Source organism: Neopsephotus bourkii, unplaced genomic scaffold, assembly GCF_033783945.1.
Source record: "Neopsephotus bourkii isolate Nb327-2 ecotype Australia unplaced genomic scaffold, CSIRO-AGI_Nbou_v1 NB_1844, whole genome shotgun sequence".
Lineage (NCBI taxonomy): Eukaryota > Metazoa > Chordata > Aves > Psittaciformes > Psittacidae > Neopsephotus > Neopsephotus bourkii.
Genome location: NW_026902317.1, coordinates 49,703 through 64,821, shown reverse-complemented (window position 1 = coordinate 64,821; position 15,119 = coordinate 49,703). Strand labels below are relative to the sequence as shown.

General features: G+C 43.5%; 1 protein-coding gene across 1 annotated transcript in view; it reads right to left on the bottom strand.

Annotated features, from left to right (window-relative positions):
• Positions 1 to 15,119, bottom strand: part of LOC133207236 (ras GTPase-activating protein 1-like) — an 88,019-nt gene that overhangs the window by 38,962 nt on the left and 33,938 nt on the right. Inside the window, exons 3-4 of the mRNA XM_061343961.1 lie at positions 9,913 to 10,048; positions 8,942 to 9,012 (exon numbers count right to left, since the gene is read on the bottom strand). Coding sequence (XP_061199945.1) covers positions 8,942 to 9,012; positions 9,913 to 10,048 — 207 coding nt within the window. The remainder of the gene's footprint in view (positions 1 to 8,941; positions 9,013 to 9,912; positions 10,049 to 15,119) is intronic.

The window sequence follows — 15,119 nt, the reverse complement described above, 5'->3', positions numbered from 1 at the left end:
TTGGATGCAGCGACCACAAGATGGTCAAATTTGAGATCCTCAGGACAGTGAGAAGAGTGCACAGCAAGCTCACTGCCCTGGACTTCAAGAGAGCAGACTTTGGCCTCTTCAGGAACCTACTTAGTAAGGTTCCATGGTATATAGCCCTAGAGGGCAGGGGGGCTCAAGACTCTTGGCTGATCTTCAAGGATCACCTGCTACAAGCTCAGGAGTGTTGCATCCCAACTAGAAGGAAGTGCAGCAGGAGGGCCAGGAGACCTCCTTGGATGGATAAGGAGCTGCTGAGGAAAATTCAAATGAAGAAAGATTCTTATAGAAAGTGGAAGCAAGGACAGGCGGCCTGGTAAGAGTACAGGGATGTTGTCTGGGAAGCTAGGGACCAGGTTAGGAAAGCTAAGGCCCAGTTAGTATTAAACTTGGCTCGGGATATTAACGATAACAAGAAGGGATTCTACAAGTACATAGCAAATAAAAAACAGCCTAGGGAGAACGTAGGCCTCCTCAGGAAGCTCTCGGGAGAACTAGGCACCCAGGATTTGAAGAAGGCTGAGGTTCTGAATGACTTCTTTACCTCAGTCTTCACTGGCAAAGGCTCTGACCGCACCACACAAGTCTTGTTAAGGCAGACGCAGGGACTGTGAGAATGAAGACCTTGGGCCCACTGTAGGAGAGGAACCAGTTGGAGACCATCTTAAAAATCTGAACGTGCACAAGTCCATGGGTCCTGATGAAATCCATCCGCAGGTCCTGAAGGAGCTGGTGTATGAAGTTGCTAAGCCGCTGGCCATCATATTTGAAAAATCATGGCAGTCAGGTGAAGTTCCCGACAACTGGAAAAAGGGAAATATAACCCCCATTTTCAAAAAGGGGAAAATGGATGACCCAGGGAATTACAGACCAGTCAGTCTCACCTCTGTGCCCAGGTTGCCCAGGGAGGTTGTGAATGGTCCATCCCTGTCAGTGTTTAAGGCCAGAGGTTTAGTGCGAGGTGTCCCTGCCCATGGCAGGGGGGTTGGAACTTGATGATCTTAAGGTCCTTTCCAACCCTAACTATTCTATGATTCTATGTACATACATTTGTATATAAATATTAATATAAAAAAGTATCCTGGTGAAAAATTTCCTCAGGTTCAGTGAAAATATTCACATCAGTTTTCTCAGTATTTCTCAACAGTCTTGACTATTAGTGAGCAGAAGTAACAGGTAAACAGTCCTCCTATTTCATAAACTTGAGATTTTACGGACTCTTGAGAGGCATCCCACTGAGGGAGATACCCTGTCGCAGCCTGCTGAGGTCCAGGAGAGCACAGAGGGTCTCTCTCTTGTGACCACTATTTACAGGGTCATAAGATGATTGGCTTTAGTTATCAGTGAATTTCCATACTGGCGTCAGTTCTGTGTCAGATCTACCAGTTGCACAACGCTTATGTTCCAGGTTGTCATTGAATGACTGATCACCCCAGCAGAGCTCCTAGTTCAGATAGTACCCAACATTCCAGATCTCTGTGTGATGCTCCTCACCTTTGCCAGACAAACATAGTTCTTGGTACAGCCAGGGAGCTCTCAGTCATCCAGCTCCTTGTGCCAGTGCAAAGGCTGAGGGCTAACAGGAATTCCTGGGGAAGCAGAGAGTTCCAGGAAAGGGGGAGAGGGATGCACCACCACAATTGCTGGTCACAATACTTATTTATCTATTCTCATCATTAGTTTCTCTGATCTGTGCTGTGATCTCATTTTTGCTGTACAAGACTGGGTTTGGCTTTTGCAGTTTTCTGTGCTGTGTAGTGCTTAGCAGTGTTTTGCCTGGGAGTTTTATTACTAAAACACTCTTTGAGCTTTATCTGGTATTTGAGCTCTGTACTAATGCCATTACTGTACTTCAGGAAACATCTCATGGAGACACTTCCTCTGAGAGGTTTTTTTTGTTTAGTAAATACAGAACAGCACCTTCACCAACTTCTTCATGATGTTTTCTCCCTTGTTGCAATAACTTTTCAGTGTCTTGAACATCCTTGGAAACCAAAATGTGGCATTTCTTTGGAATACTATTTTGGCTTCTTCCAAGTTTAACCAACTATTTAGGAATATCACCCAGGCCCCCGAGGCAGTCTGGTTATGGGTGTCAAGGCATGTGGGAGAACATGGGCAGGTATGTAGAAAGGTTGTCATCTCCAATGGTCTGGGACTTCACTCCCAGATCCTGATGAAGCAATAGAATATTTGAAAAAAAAAAGATGGTCTGGATATTCCAGAGAGGCACATCTTATCACACTGTGCTGGGGCCTGGTCTGCACCTACCAAACACTGCTCTGTACTATTCAGCACCATCAAGGAGAAAGGAAGGTCTCTAGATCTGAAAACATACCAATAGACACTGCGGCTAAACCAGAAACCCATCCACCTCCATAATTAAAAAGAAACGATGGAAGCAGAAATCAACTCGTTTATTAAGGAATGAAGCTTCTCCTAAGAGGGAGCAGAAGAAAGAATCAAAAGAGGCAACCTGTTCTGCAGCAGAGCAGTCACAAGAGCAGGAGGGGGAATGGACTGAAGCCATAAAGGAGACAGAAACCACCTGATCCCTATCCTTAAGTGAAGCATGAGATATGCAAAGCTGTCAACCAGGCAAGCAAATTATCAGCTGGTTGCTCCACTGCTGGGATACTGAGGCCAACAGTCAGGAATTAGAGGGTAAGGAAGCCATACAACTGGAATCCCTTGATAGGGATTAAGGCCACTGACAAAGGGACTGGAAAATGGGCAGGAGTCCTCAGCCTTTGGAGGCAACTCCTGTGAAGTGTGAAGGATAGGTATCCCTTCAAGGAAGATATTGCAAATTCCTGAAACAAGTGGACCACCATTGAGAGAGGCATCCATCTGAGGGAATTAGCCATGACAGAGACAATATATAGCAGGTATCCAAAAACCCAGATGAAATCCAGTGCATGCAGTCCATGTGACAAAAGTTTATATCGAGTGCACCAATATCATACGCCAACACCCTGGTGATAATGAGCTAGAGGGACATGGAAGCACCATGGATGGATTGGCCAGCTAACTCAGAACTTGAAGAGAATCTCGCTTCCTCCCTACAGGCCTGCATCTCAGCTGTGGAGAAACTGTCCCAACAGTTGTCCCAGACGCCAAATAAGGATAGGACTTCCTTACTCATACTGACCAATGTCTTGACTATTAAGAGTCAGCCTTTCTGTTCAAGGGAGAGGGCTACCAGTGGCACACAGCACATGCCACCATCTGCATGAAATTGAATGGTAAACCTACCTGGAGACTAGAAGCTAGATTACAGGAACTGCAAGAAAAAACAACAACCAAAAGGCATCCATCCACCAAGGAAAATCACTGCTCTAGTATCTGTTGGTGTTTAGTTGCTGGCTGCGGGTAAACCACAATCTCAAGGTCATATGAAAACTTTTCACTGGAGAACAGGGGGACTTCTTGATCAAGTCAGATGATGCATCAGGGATATAGGCAATAGCTATGAGGTACTGAAGCTCATCAACTACTAGTTCAATCCATAGATAGCAATTTTCTATGGAACATCTCTCATCTGAGAGTATATGACGGATGCATCCACTCCAAGTGAAAAGTACTTTGGTTCACTCATCACAGACAAGTAGGCCTGACTGAAATCAACCCTGCTGTGCAAACCTTGAGAATTGTGCTAGGCCATATCTTCTCAGGAATCAAGTAGTCTAGGCCATGCCTTATCATGAGATAAAAGTAGCAGTCCAGACAAAACTGCCACAGCTGGACATACATCAAAAGAAAGTTTGCCTATGAGTCAATCACTTCACACTAAATATGTGTAGTTCCCAGACACAGGCCCATTGAGGTGTCCTGTAAAGCAGCAGGCTGCACAGCTGTGACCCCCCACCCACCCCAGGGAAGATATGCCTTGCAAGGTTGAGAAACCCCCTTATCAGAATCTGATATCTATAATGAAGTAAGCAACATTTTACAATAGAATGATAGAACCATTTGGGTTGGAAGGGATTTTAAAACCTCATTTAGTTCCAACCCCCCTACCATGGGCAGGGACACCTTCCACTACACCAGGCTGCGCAAAGCCCCATCTAACCTGGCCTTGAACACTTTCATAGATGGGGCAGCCACAACTGCCCTGGGCAAATTGTTCCAGTGATTCACATCTCCCACAGTAAAGAATTTCTTCCTAATATCTTGTCCTGGTTTCAGCTGGGATAGAGTTAGTTTTCTTCCTAGTAGTTGGTACAGTGCTATGTTTTGGCTTTAGTCTGAGAATAATGCTGATAACACACCAATGGTTTAGTAGTTGCTAAGTAATGCTTACCTTGATCAAGGACTTTTTCAGTCTCATGCTCTGCCAGTGAGGAGGGGCACAAGAAGCTGTGAGGGATCAGAGATAGGACACCTGACCCAAACAAGCCAAAGGGGTATTCCATGCCACAGCATGTCATGCCCAGTATATAAAGTGGGGGAAGTTACCTGGAAGGGACTGATTACTGCTTGAGTCAGGCTAGGTATCAGTCAGTGGGTGTTAATTGCATTGTGCATAGAATCACAGAACCAAATACTTAGGGCTGGAAAGTACCTTAAGATTATCTAGTACCAATCTCCCTGCCATGGGCAGGGACACCTAACCCTATACTGTGTCACCCAAGGCTCTGTCCAACCTGGCCTTGAACACTGCTAGGGATGGAGCATTCACAAACTCCTTGGGCAACCCGTTCCATTGCCTTACCACCCTCACAGAATGACTTCCTTATATCAAACCTGAACTTCCCCTGTCCTAGTTTGAAGCCATTACCCCTTGTCCTATCACTACAGTCCCTGATGAAGAGCCCTTCTCCAGCATCCTCGTAGGCACCCTTCAGATACTGGAAGGTTGCTATGAGGTCTCCATGCAGCCTTTTCTTCTCCAGGCTGAACAGCCCCAACTTTCTCAGCCTGTCTTCAGACAGGAGGTGCTTCAGCCCCCTTATCATCCTCATAGCCGTCCTCTGGACTTTCCTGTTTGTTGTCCACTGGACACTGCTGTTTGTTGTTAAACTGTTCTTATCTCAATCTGCGGGGTTTACATTCTTTTGACTCTCCTCCCCATCCCGCCCAGGGAGGGAAGAAAAGGGGGTGTGAGGAAGTGACTGCCTGGTACTGAGTTACCAGCTGGGCTTAAGCCACAATAGATGGTCCTGAGAGCATCTATACCCCACCCTCCACAGACTTCATTGAGTTTGCTGGCTGATTTCACTCGAAATTAAATCCCCTTGAAGTACACACCAGACTTCCTCATCTTCACAGCCTGTTTAATTTGTTCAAAGGCTTGTTGTTCCTCAGCCCCAATTGAAATTGTTCTTCTTCCAGGTCACGTGATAGAGAGGGCTTACAATCAGACTGTAGTTTGGGATGTGTATTCTCAAGAACCACACAACACTTAAGAAAGCTTGTGTTTCTTTCTTATTAGTTGGTGGAGACGTTGCTGTTATTTTTTTTATCACATCTGTGGGGTCTGACAATGTCCATCCCTACATGTTATTCCCAAAAAATTATCTCCTGTGCAGGTCCCTTAACCTTGCTCTATCTAATGGCAAAACTGGCTTTCACGAGGATTTGGATTTTTATTCCCTTTCTCAAAAAAATTCTCTTCTGTATCGCCCCACACAATAATGTTGTCAATGTATTGCAGGTGTTCTGTTCACAGAAAATAAAAAGAAGGATGAGAAGAGTGTATTGATTTTATGTAACAAGATCTTGGTAGCAGGGGGGTGGACAGGGTTGGCTGAGCCAATCAGAGACTGTGGTAGCACATCTGTGATAACATACTTAAGAAGGGGAAAAAAAACTGTGGGGCAACAGCAACCAAAAAAAGAGATGAGTTAGAATATGCGAGAGAAATAGTTCGGCAGACACCAAGTTCAGTGAAGGAGGGGGAGGAGGTGCTCCAGATGCTGGAACACCCTGGTGAAGACTATGGAGATGCAGGCTGTCCCCCTGAAGACCATGGAGGTTAACAGTGAAGCAGATATCCACCTGAAGCCTGTGGGGGACCCCACAACAGAGCAGGTGGATATGCCTGAAGGAGGCTGTGACCACATGGAGAGCCTGCACTGAAAAAGGTTTTCGGGCAGGACTTGTGACCCTGTGGGGGACCAACTGGAGCAGTCTGGTACTGAAGGACCGTACCCTGGGGAAAGGATCCATGCAGGAACAAGTTCATGGAGGGCAGTCTCCTGTGGGTGGGCCCCACAGTGAAGCAAGAGAAAGGAGCAGCAGAGACAATGTGTGATGAACTGACTGCAATCCCCATTCCCCAACCCCCTGAGCTGCTGGGGGGTGGGGGGGACAGTACCTAGAGAATTTGAGAGAAGAATGGAGGGATGGGGAGGTGTTTTTAGATTTGTTCTTATTCCTCATTATCCAACTTTGGTGTTAAATGGTAAGAAATTAATTTCCCCAAGCCAAGTTTGTTTCACCTGTGACTCTAACTGGTGAATGATCTCCCTGTCCTTATCTCAACCCATGATCCTTTCATCATAGTTTCTCTGCTATGTCCATCTGAGAAGGGGGAGTGATAAGAGCATCCAGACAGGCAATTCAATAACTTCTAAAAATATTAAGAATACACATTAAAAATATTATTTGTTCAATACAGAGTCTTTACAAAAGGGGAAAGGCAAAAGGAAAGGGAATCATTCTTGCTCCATTTCAAGGACAGAGGTTTTAAGCACAAGCAACAGAATGAGTGACAGAACATTAAAGGCAAAGTTGGATTATTTTTTTTCCTTATTTCAAGGAAAAAACTGGTTGGAAGCTATGGACCAGGTTAGGAAAGCTAAATCTGGCAAGGGATGTGAAAGATAACAGGAAAGGATTCCATAATTACATTGCAAATAAAAGGCAGACTAGGGACAACATGGGCCCTCTCTGGAACCTATCAGGACTGGCTACCCTGGATTTGGAGAAGGCTGAGGTTCTTAATGACTACCTTGCCTCCATTTCACTGGCAAGTGCTCTGACCCCCCCCCCTTCCCAAGTCTTGGAAGGCAGATGCAGGAACTGTGAGAATGAAGACCTTAGGCCCACAGTAGGAGAGGATCCAGTTTGAGACCATCTTCAGAACCTCAATGAGCACAAGGCCATGGGATCTGATGAAATCCATCCGCAGGTCCTGAAGGAGCTGGCGAATGAAGTTGTCATTGTCCATCATATTTGAAAAATTATGCCATTCAGGTGAAGTTCCCAATGACTGAAAAAAGGGAAATATAACCCCTATTTTTAAGAAGGGAAAAATGGATGACCCAGGGAACTATAGACCAGTCAGTCTCACCTCTGGGCCTGGCAATATCGTGGAGCAGATTCTCCTGGAAAGCATGCTAAAGGCACATGAAAAACAACAAGGTGCTTGGTGACAGCCAGCATGGCTTCACTAAGGGGAAATCCTGCCTGACCAATTTGGTGGCCTTCTATGATGGGGCTACAGAACTGATGGACAGTGGTAGAGCAGGTGACGTCATCTACCTGGACTTGTACAAAGCATTTGACACTGTCCTACATGACATGCTTGTCTCTAAATTGGAGAGACATCAATTTGATAGATGGACCACTCGGTGGATAAAGAACTGGATGGATGGCCGCACACGAAGAGTTGTAGTCAACAGCTCAATGCCCAGTTGGAAAACAGTGGTGTCCTTCAGGGATCTGCATTAGGACTGGTCTTGTTCAACAAGAACAGTGGGATTGATTGTGCCCTCAGCAAGTTTGCCGATGACACCAACCTGTGTGGTTCGGTTGATACGCTGGAGGGAAGGAATGCCATCCAGAGAGACCTTGAAACGCTTGTGAGGTGGGCTGATGCCAACCTCATGAAGTTTAACCATGACAAGTGCAAGGTCCTACACCTGGGTCAGGGCAATCCCAGGCACAGCTACAGGTTGGTCAGAGAAGCAATTCAGGGCAGCCTTGCACAGAAGGACTTGGGGGTGTTGGTTGATGAGAAAATGAACATGAGCTGGCAGTGTGCGCTCACAACCTGGAAAGCCAACTGTATCCTGGGTTGCATCAAAAGGAGTGTGACCAGCAGGTCGAAGGAGGTGATCCTGCCCCTCTACTCTGCTCTTGTGAGACCTCACTTGGAGTACTGCGTACAGTTCTGGTGTCCTCAACATAAAAAAGACATGGAACAGTTAGAACAAGTCCAGAGGAGTGCCACGAGGATGATCAGGGGACTTGAGCACCTCCCATATGAAAACAGGCTGAGAAAATTGGGCCAAAGGGCAATGGGTTCAAACTTAAATAGGGGAAGTTTAGATTTAGATAAGGAAGAATTTTTTTACTGTGAGGGTGGTGAGGCACTGGATTGGGTTGCCCAAGAAAGATATGAATGCTCCATCCGTGGCTTTGTTCAAGGCCAGGTTGGACAGAGCCTTAGAGAACATGGTTTAGTGTGAGGTGTCTCTGCCCATGGCAGGGGGGTTGGAACTAGATGATCTTCAAGGTCCCTTCCAACCCTAACTGTTCTACAATTCTGTGATTCTAAGACACTAAAAATACTATTCTTCATTTTATCAGAGTAAATTTTCACATTCACTTTCTAGTTGTCAAGATAGGTTTTGCTTGAACTGTTTATTTGTTACAAGCTACTCCTGCAGGCAAATCCAGAGCCAATGTATTTCAAACCCTCACGAGACATTTTCATACAGAATTCTTTAATGCATAAACTTACATTTTTCTCAAAGTGGGAAAACCTTTGAAATTAGTAATGTTCTACTTCTAGACTAAGTTTCATAGTTCTGTCCATTAAACATACCTCTTCTTACAATTAATACAAACAGTATACCCAAAACAAAAATTGGAGGGGAAATGCAAGCATAGTGAACATATACTAAAATAATTTATAAATACTCCAAGAATTTCACAACTGCTTCTACCTCTTATTAAAACATACCTTATTTCATCAGTTTCTGGCACTTTGGTGTAAGGTAGAATTGCTCGAACTCTTCTTCTATCCTCCACAGGCTACAATTTTAGAGAAGAGTGCATAGATATTAATTTTACATTCACTCTAGTTCAGACTTCCTCCCCCCAGCATTATGCTATTCTGAGGCAAAAGACTGGTAATAGTCATTGTATCCCTTTGCTATTTTTAAGTTTTCAAATTGTTGAAAAAAGTAAGAGCTGGAAATGCTTATTTCCTGAAGTTACCTACAAAAGCTCTCATTTTGTTTCTAGCCTTTTGACAGTCTCTATCACATTTTCTACAAAAATCAAATTGCCAATAATGTCATTCCTATGAAAGAGTACTTTAGAACTTTCTTCTATTTAGTGGAAATTTTTGAAAGTTTAGCATTCAGAAACATTTTTATGGGGGCCTTTTTTGGGGTTTTTGGGCGGTTTTTGTTGGGATTTTTTGTTAGTTTGTTTTAATTATTGATACTGTCTTAAGGATGGTCAATTGAAAGAAACCCAGGTTTCAGTAGCTTTGGTTATTTCCAGGAGGCATATTTTGAAATCTTTGCTACAAAATAGTAATATTATTTTGAAATATTTTATTAAGTCAGTATAAAACCATAGGGCTAACTACATTACAGTGCTGATCTTTACTAGCCAAGAACCACACATTTTCTGGTTTATCTCAGTTTACATACAATGTTATTACTGTATTTGGAGAAAACTGCAGTACCTGGTATATAGCTTTCTCATTAGAGATTTTCATTTTAAAAAAAAACATTTTTTTTAATATTACTTTCTATCAGCAACAACATGCTTATATATTCTTTATATTTAACCATACATTGAGACAGCTCTAGAATTAGTGGAAGTCTACAATGCTTTTTTCATAGAAAACTATGAAAATCAAATGCAAGATTAATGATGTTAATATTTATGTAAATTACATTTAAAAAATTTACTACTTGCCTCTGGAGGTGCTACTGGAAAGAATAGTTTTTCCCCCTTTAGCAAACAAGACACATGTCTGTAATAACCAATTAAGTCTGAGAGTGATGCAAAGCGACGTCCACCAATGTAATAGTCTCCACACATGGCAATAATCCTATTAATAAAGAAAAGGAAGCTTAACAGAAGAAAATCTTTTGCAACAAAACATTTGTGTGTTATTTTGTTGGGTTTGTGATTTTTTTTTATATAAAGGATAATGTTGAGTTTTTAAAGCAGGCTATGTTCAACAAAATACAATATTACAAACTCACTCGTATACACGCACCCTCTCCCCTTAACTAATGAATAAATATTTGAAGACTGCAAAGAGATGTAGCTTAGAAAAAAGTAAGCAGATTTGCTAGAACTAGATGAAATTAAACACAAAAATGTAATTACCAGCATCCTGGACAAATTACATACTACATTAATATTTCTATCATGCAGCACACAGCTTATATGCTAGGCCTGTATAAACTTGGCAAAGTATCAATACATTTTGATAATAAATAACTGCATTTAATTATGCAGCACAGAACACTGAAATACCTTCAAAAATTACTTTTCTACAATTCGTCTGGTATCCATGCTAAAAATAAGAACTTTGTAATAATAATGTACTCAATTTTAAAGCCTGTTAATAAATAGGAAAAAATGCTTAAAAAAAAAAAAAGCATTTCAATAGTTCAACACAAAATGAAATTCTTAGAAAACTGCTCATCTTAATAACTTATGTAGTTGGGGAGGGTGTTGTAAGTTTGTTTTGGGGTTGGGCTTTTTTGCAGGGTGGTGGTGCATATTTTAGTCCTCAGATTTGTGAATGCACTTTCTCATACAAACAAAAATGTAACTACCATGTCTGTTCATATTTCTATGCAACACAAGTTCTGAAAATAGCTAGAAAAAATTGATTAAGAGAGTTAACATTTTCTCCTGGGTTCAGAAGTAGCAGTCATTTTTATGATACCTTAGTTACCAGCCTGTTCTTATCTCAACCCATGGGATTTACATTATTTTGATTCCCCCAACCCTCCGGGAGCGGGAGAAGGAAGGAGGGGGGGAGTGAGCGAACAGCTGCATGGTTGTGAGCTACCAACTGGGCTTAAACCATGACAGTTCTTTCTGGTGCCCAATGCGGAGCATGAAGGGTTGAGATAACGACAGATCTGACTGGAGTGTGCCTAATCATATTTGTGATAGGCATTAATTGTTTTAAATTAATAGTCACTTTTCAAAATGCTGATTTATGTGCTCTCAGAGTTGTTGTGCTTGGTCTCAGAGTTTCAGCATGTCATACCTTACTTAGAGCAGGTATTTGCTCTTTCAGTGTTTATCGGCTGGGGGACCTGGGCTAAGGTTACTGTTTCACTGTACTTCATGGTAATGACTTGTAATACAGTAGACTTTAGAGATGAGATTCAGAGCAGCCCTGCACAGAAGGACTTGGGGGTGTTGGTCAATAAGAAAATGAAGATGAGCGCGCAGCGTGCGCTCGCAGCCCAGAAAGCCAACCATATCCTGGGCTTCATCAAAAGGAGCATGACCAGCAGATTGAATGAGGTGATCCTGCCCCTCTACTCTGCTCTTGTGAGACCTCACTTAGAATATTGTGTGCAGTTCTGGTGTCCTCAACATCAAAAGGACATGGAACTGTTGGAACAAGTCCAGAGGAGGGCCACCACGATGATCAAGGGACTGGAGCACCTCCAGTGTGAAGATAGGCTGAGAAAGTTGGGGCTGTTCAGCCTGGAGAAGAGAAGGCTGCATGGAGACCTCATAGCAGCCTTCCAGAATCTGAAGGCGGCCTAGAAGGATACTGGAGAGGAACTCACCATTAGGGACTGTAGTGATAGGACAAGGGGTAATGGGTTAAAACTTAAACAGAGGAAATTTAGATTGGAGATAAGGAAGAAGTTCTTTACTGTAAGGGTGGTGAAGCACTGGAATAGGTTGCCCAGGGAACTTGTGAATGCTCCATCCCTGGCAGTGTTCAAGGCCAGGTTGGACAGAGCCTTGGGCGACACGGTTAATGTAAGGTGTCCCTGCCCATGGCAGGGGGGTTGGAACTAGATAATCTTAAGGTCCTTTCCAACCTTAACTATTCTATGATTCTATGATTCTAGACTCATTGATCATGAAACTTGGCTGGTATGCATTCTCAGCATGGTCATCACCTCTATACTTTGGGAGACATATAATGGAATTTCTTAACAATTACATATCTTTCTTTTCCCTTTTTTCGGAGGGTCAGTCTATGGACGAGATATTCGCTCACACCCTCTGCTCCCCTACCAGGCTATTTACAGTGGGAGAAGATTCTGGAAACATTAAAGATATTGAATATCCTATCAGTGCCCTTGAAATCAATCTCCTACTTCTGCTGAGAACCAGTTTGTCTCTGTTTTGCCTATGGCATGACCACCCTGAGAATGCCCAATCTCGTACGATCACGGAAGCTAATCAGGGTCCTCCAGCTCGGGTCTTGCTAAGGTTAAACAGTGATGTAGGAGGACCACCAACAGATTTTCCCTGAGGCTGGACAGTCATGAGTGGCAGGGTGTGTGTGGCAGTATGGGTAAGTATCTAGTCCACTGGGTCCCTATAGTGCTTTGGAATCATCAGATATGGAAGGCAGCTGTATGGAATTCTCTGCAACAAGCTGCAGAACCTGCTGAAGGAGAATGTGAATCAAGTCAGTTTGGAGGGATGAAAGCCATCCAGCTGGCCTTGGACATCTCTGAACGAGAAAAGCGGCCAGTACTTTATCTCCATACTGACTCATTGATGGTGGCAAATGCCCCATGGCGGTGGTTGCAGCAGTGGAAGCAGAGCAACTGCAACACAGAGGTAAACCCATCTGGGCTGCTGCACTGTGGCAAGATATCGCTGCCTGGGTGCAGAACCTGGTGGTGAGGGTACGCCACCTAAAGGCTCATGTACTCATGAGTCAGGCCACTGAAGAACACCAGAACAACCAACAAGGTGATAAAGCTGCTAGGATTGAAGTGGCTCAGATGGATTTAGATTGGCAATGTAAGGGTGAATTATTTTTAATCCGGTGGGCCCATGACACCTCAGGCCATCAGGGCAGAGATGCAACATATAGATGGGCTTGTGACAGAGGGGTGGACTTAAGAATAAACATTATTGCCCAGGTTCTCCATGAATGTGAAATGTGCTGCAATTACACAAGACAAGCAGTTAAAGCCTCTCTGGTATAGAGGACGATGGCTGAAGTACAAATATGGGGAGGCCTAGCAGATTGACTCCCACCGACCTACCAGGGCAAGCGCCATGTGCTTACTATGGTGGAAGCACTGTGACACACGCCACTGCCCAAAACACTATCCTTGGCCTTGAGAAACAAGTCTTGTGATGACATGGCACCCCAGAGAGAACTGAGTCGGACAGTGGGACTCATTTCTGGAACAACCTTATAGACACTTGGGCCAAAGAGCATGACACTGAGTGGGTATATCACATCCCCTATCATGTACCAGCCTCTGGGAAAATCGAATGTTACAATGGGCTGTTTAAAATTACACTGAGAGCAATGGGTGGGAAGAATTTCAAACACTGGAAAACACATTTAGCAAAAGCCACCAGGTTCGTCAACACCAGAAGATCTGCCAACAGGGCTGGCCCGGCGCAGCCCAGTCAGAACTTTTAAATATTGTAGAAGGGGATAAAGTTCCTGTGGTGCACATAAAGAATTTGCTGGGGAAGGCAGTCTGGGTTATTCCTTCTTCAAGTAAAGGCAAAACCAGTCATGGGATTGCTTTTGCTCAAGGACCTGGATATAACTGGTGAGTAATGTGGGAAGACTGGGAAGTCTGATGTGTACCTACAGGGGATTTGATTTTAAGGGAAACAGCTAATGAACTCAATTGTATGCTGCTGCCTGCTATGTAGCACTTTTATAGCCCATCAGCCAGATATCTTCACGTCACCATAGACTGACTCCAACTTCCCTATGACCATCACCCAACAGAGAATGAGACCAGATGAGCTCAGCAGTGACCAGACAAGTTCAGCAGTGACCAGACAGCAAGCAACAATCCAACACTACACACGATTGCTTCTGCCCTGAAACAGTTAAAACGGGTGGAACCTGACATTCTGGACTGGATGAACTCAGCAACTTTATAGGGATTGGTACACGGACTACTGGACCATGGACTAACATCTCTCCTGGTGTGTGTGTGGGGGGTGTGTAGGTGCATGTATATATATATATGAGACAAAAGTGATGGCATATTGAAAAATGTGGGATCTGAATATGACGTGAATAGTATGGAATAAGGGGTCGATACTGTCTTGTGTTCAGCAGTAGCAGTCATTTTTCTCCTTAGTAGCTGATGCAGTGCTGTGGTTTTGACTTTCAGGCTGGGAATAACGCTGATAACACCAATGTTTTTAGTTGTTGCTAAGTAATGTTCTCTCTGACCAAGGACTTTCTGAGTGCTCTGCCAGGGAGGAGGGGAAGCTGGGAGGAAGCAGAGACAGGACACCTGACCCAAACTAGCCAAAGAGGTATTCCATACCACAACATGTCATGCCCAGCACATAAACTGGGTTTTTTTACTCAGAAGGTGCAGATCGCTGCTCGAGTTGGGCTGTGTATCGGTCGGTGGGTGGTGAGCAATTGTATTCTTTCCCTTTGTTATTCCCCTTATCATTATTATTATTGGTGGTGGTAGTAGTAGTAGTTTTGTATTATACCTTATTTTCCTGACTGTTCTTATCTCAACCTGTGGGAGTTATATTCATTGGATTATCTTCCCATCACTTTGGGAGGAGCGGGAAGAGAAAAGGGGAGAGTGAGCAAGTGGCTATGTGGTTTTGAGTTGCTAGCTGGGCTTAAACCTCTACACATTTTTTAAAACATCTGTATTACACAAGAATCATTTGTAAAAGGAAAAAAGTACAAAGGTTGAATTAATATTTTTAACCAGACAGTCCAAAGAAACAATCATTTATGTAAATTGAGGGCATCAAAATGACCTGAATTTTTCCAGCAATGCCGAAGTTGGATAGCAGTCCTGAGTAATAACACTGCTTTAAAAATGTGAAGACCTATCTGGAAAAGCAACTTGGAGAAGTGAGAAAACACTCACAGTGGGACTGAACTTTTCCTTTAGTCATACATTAAAAAAAGTGAACAAGACATTTGATATATTTAAAGA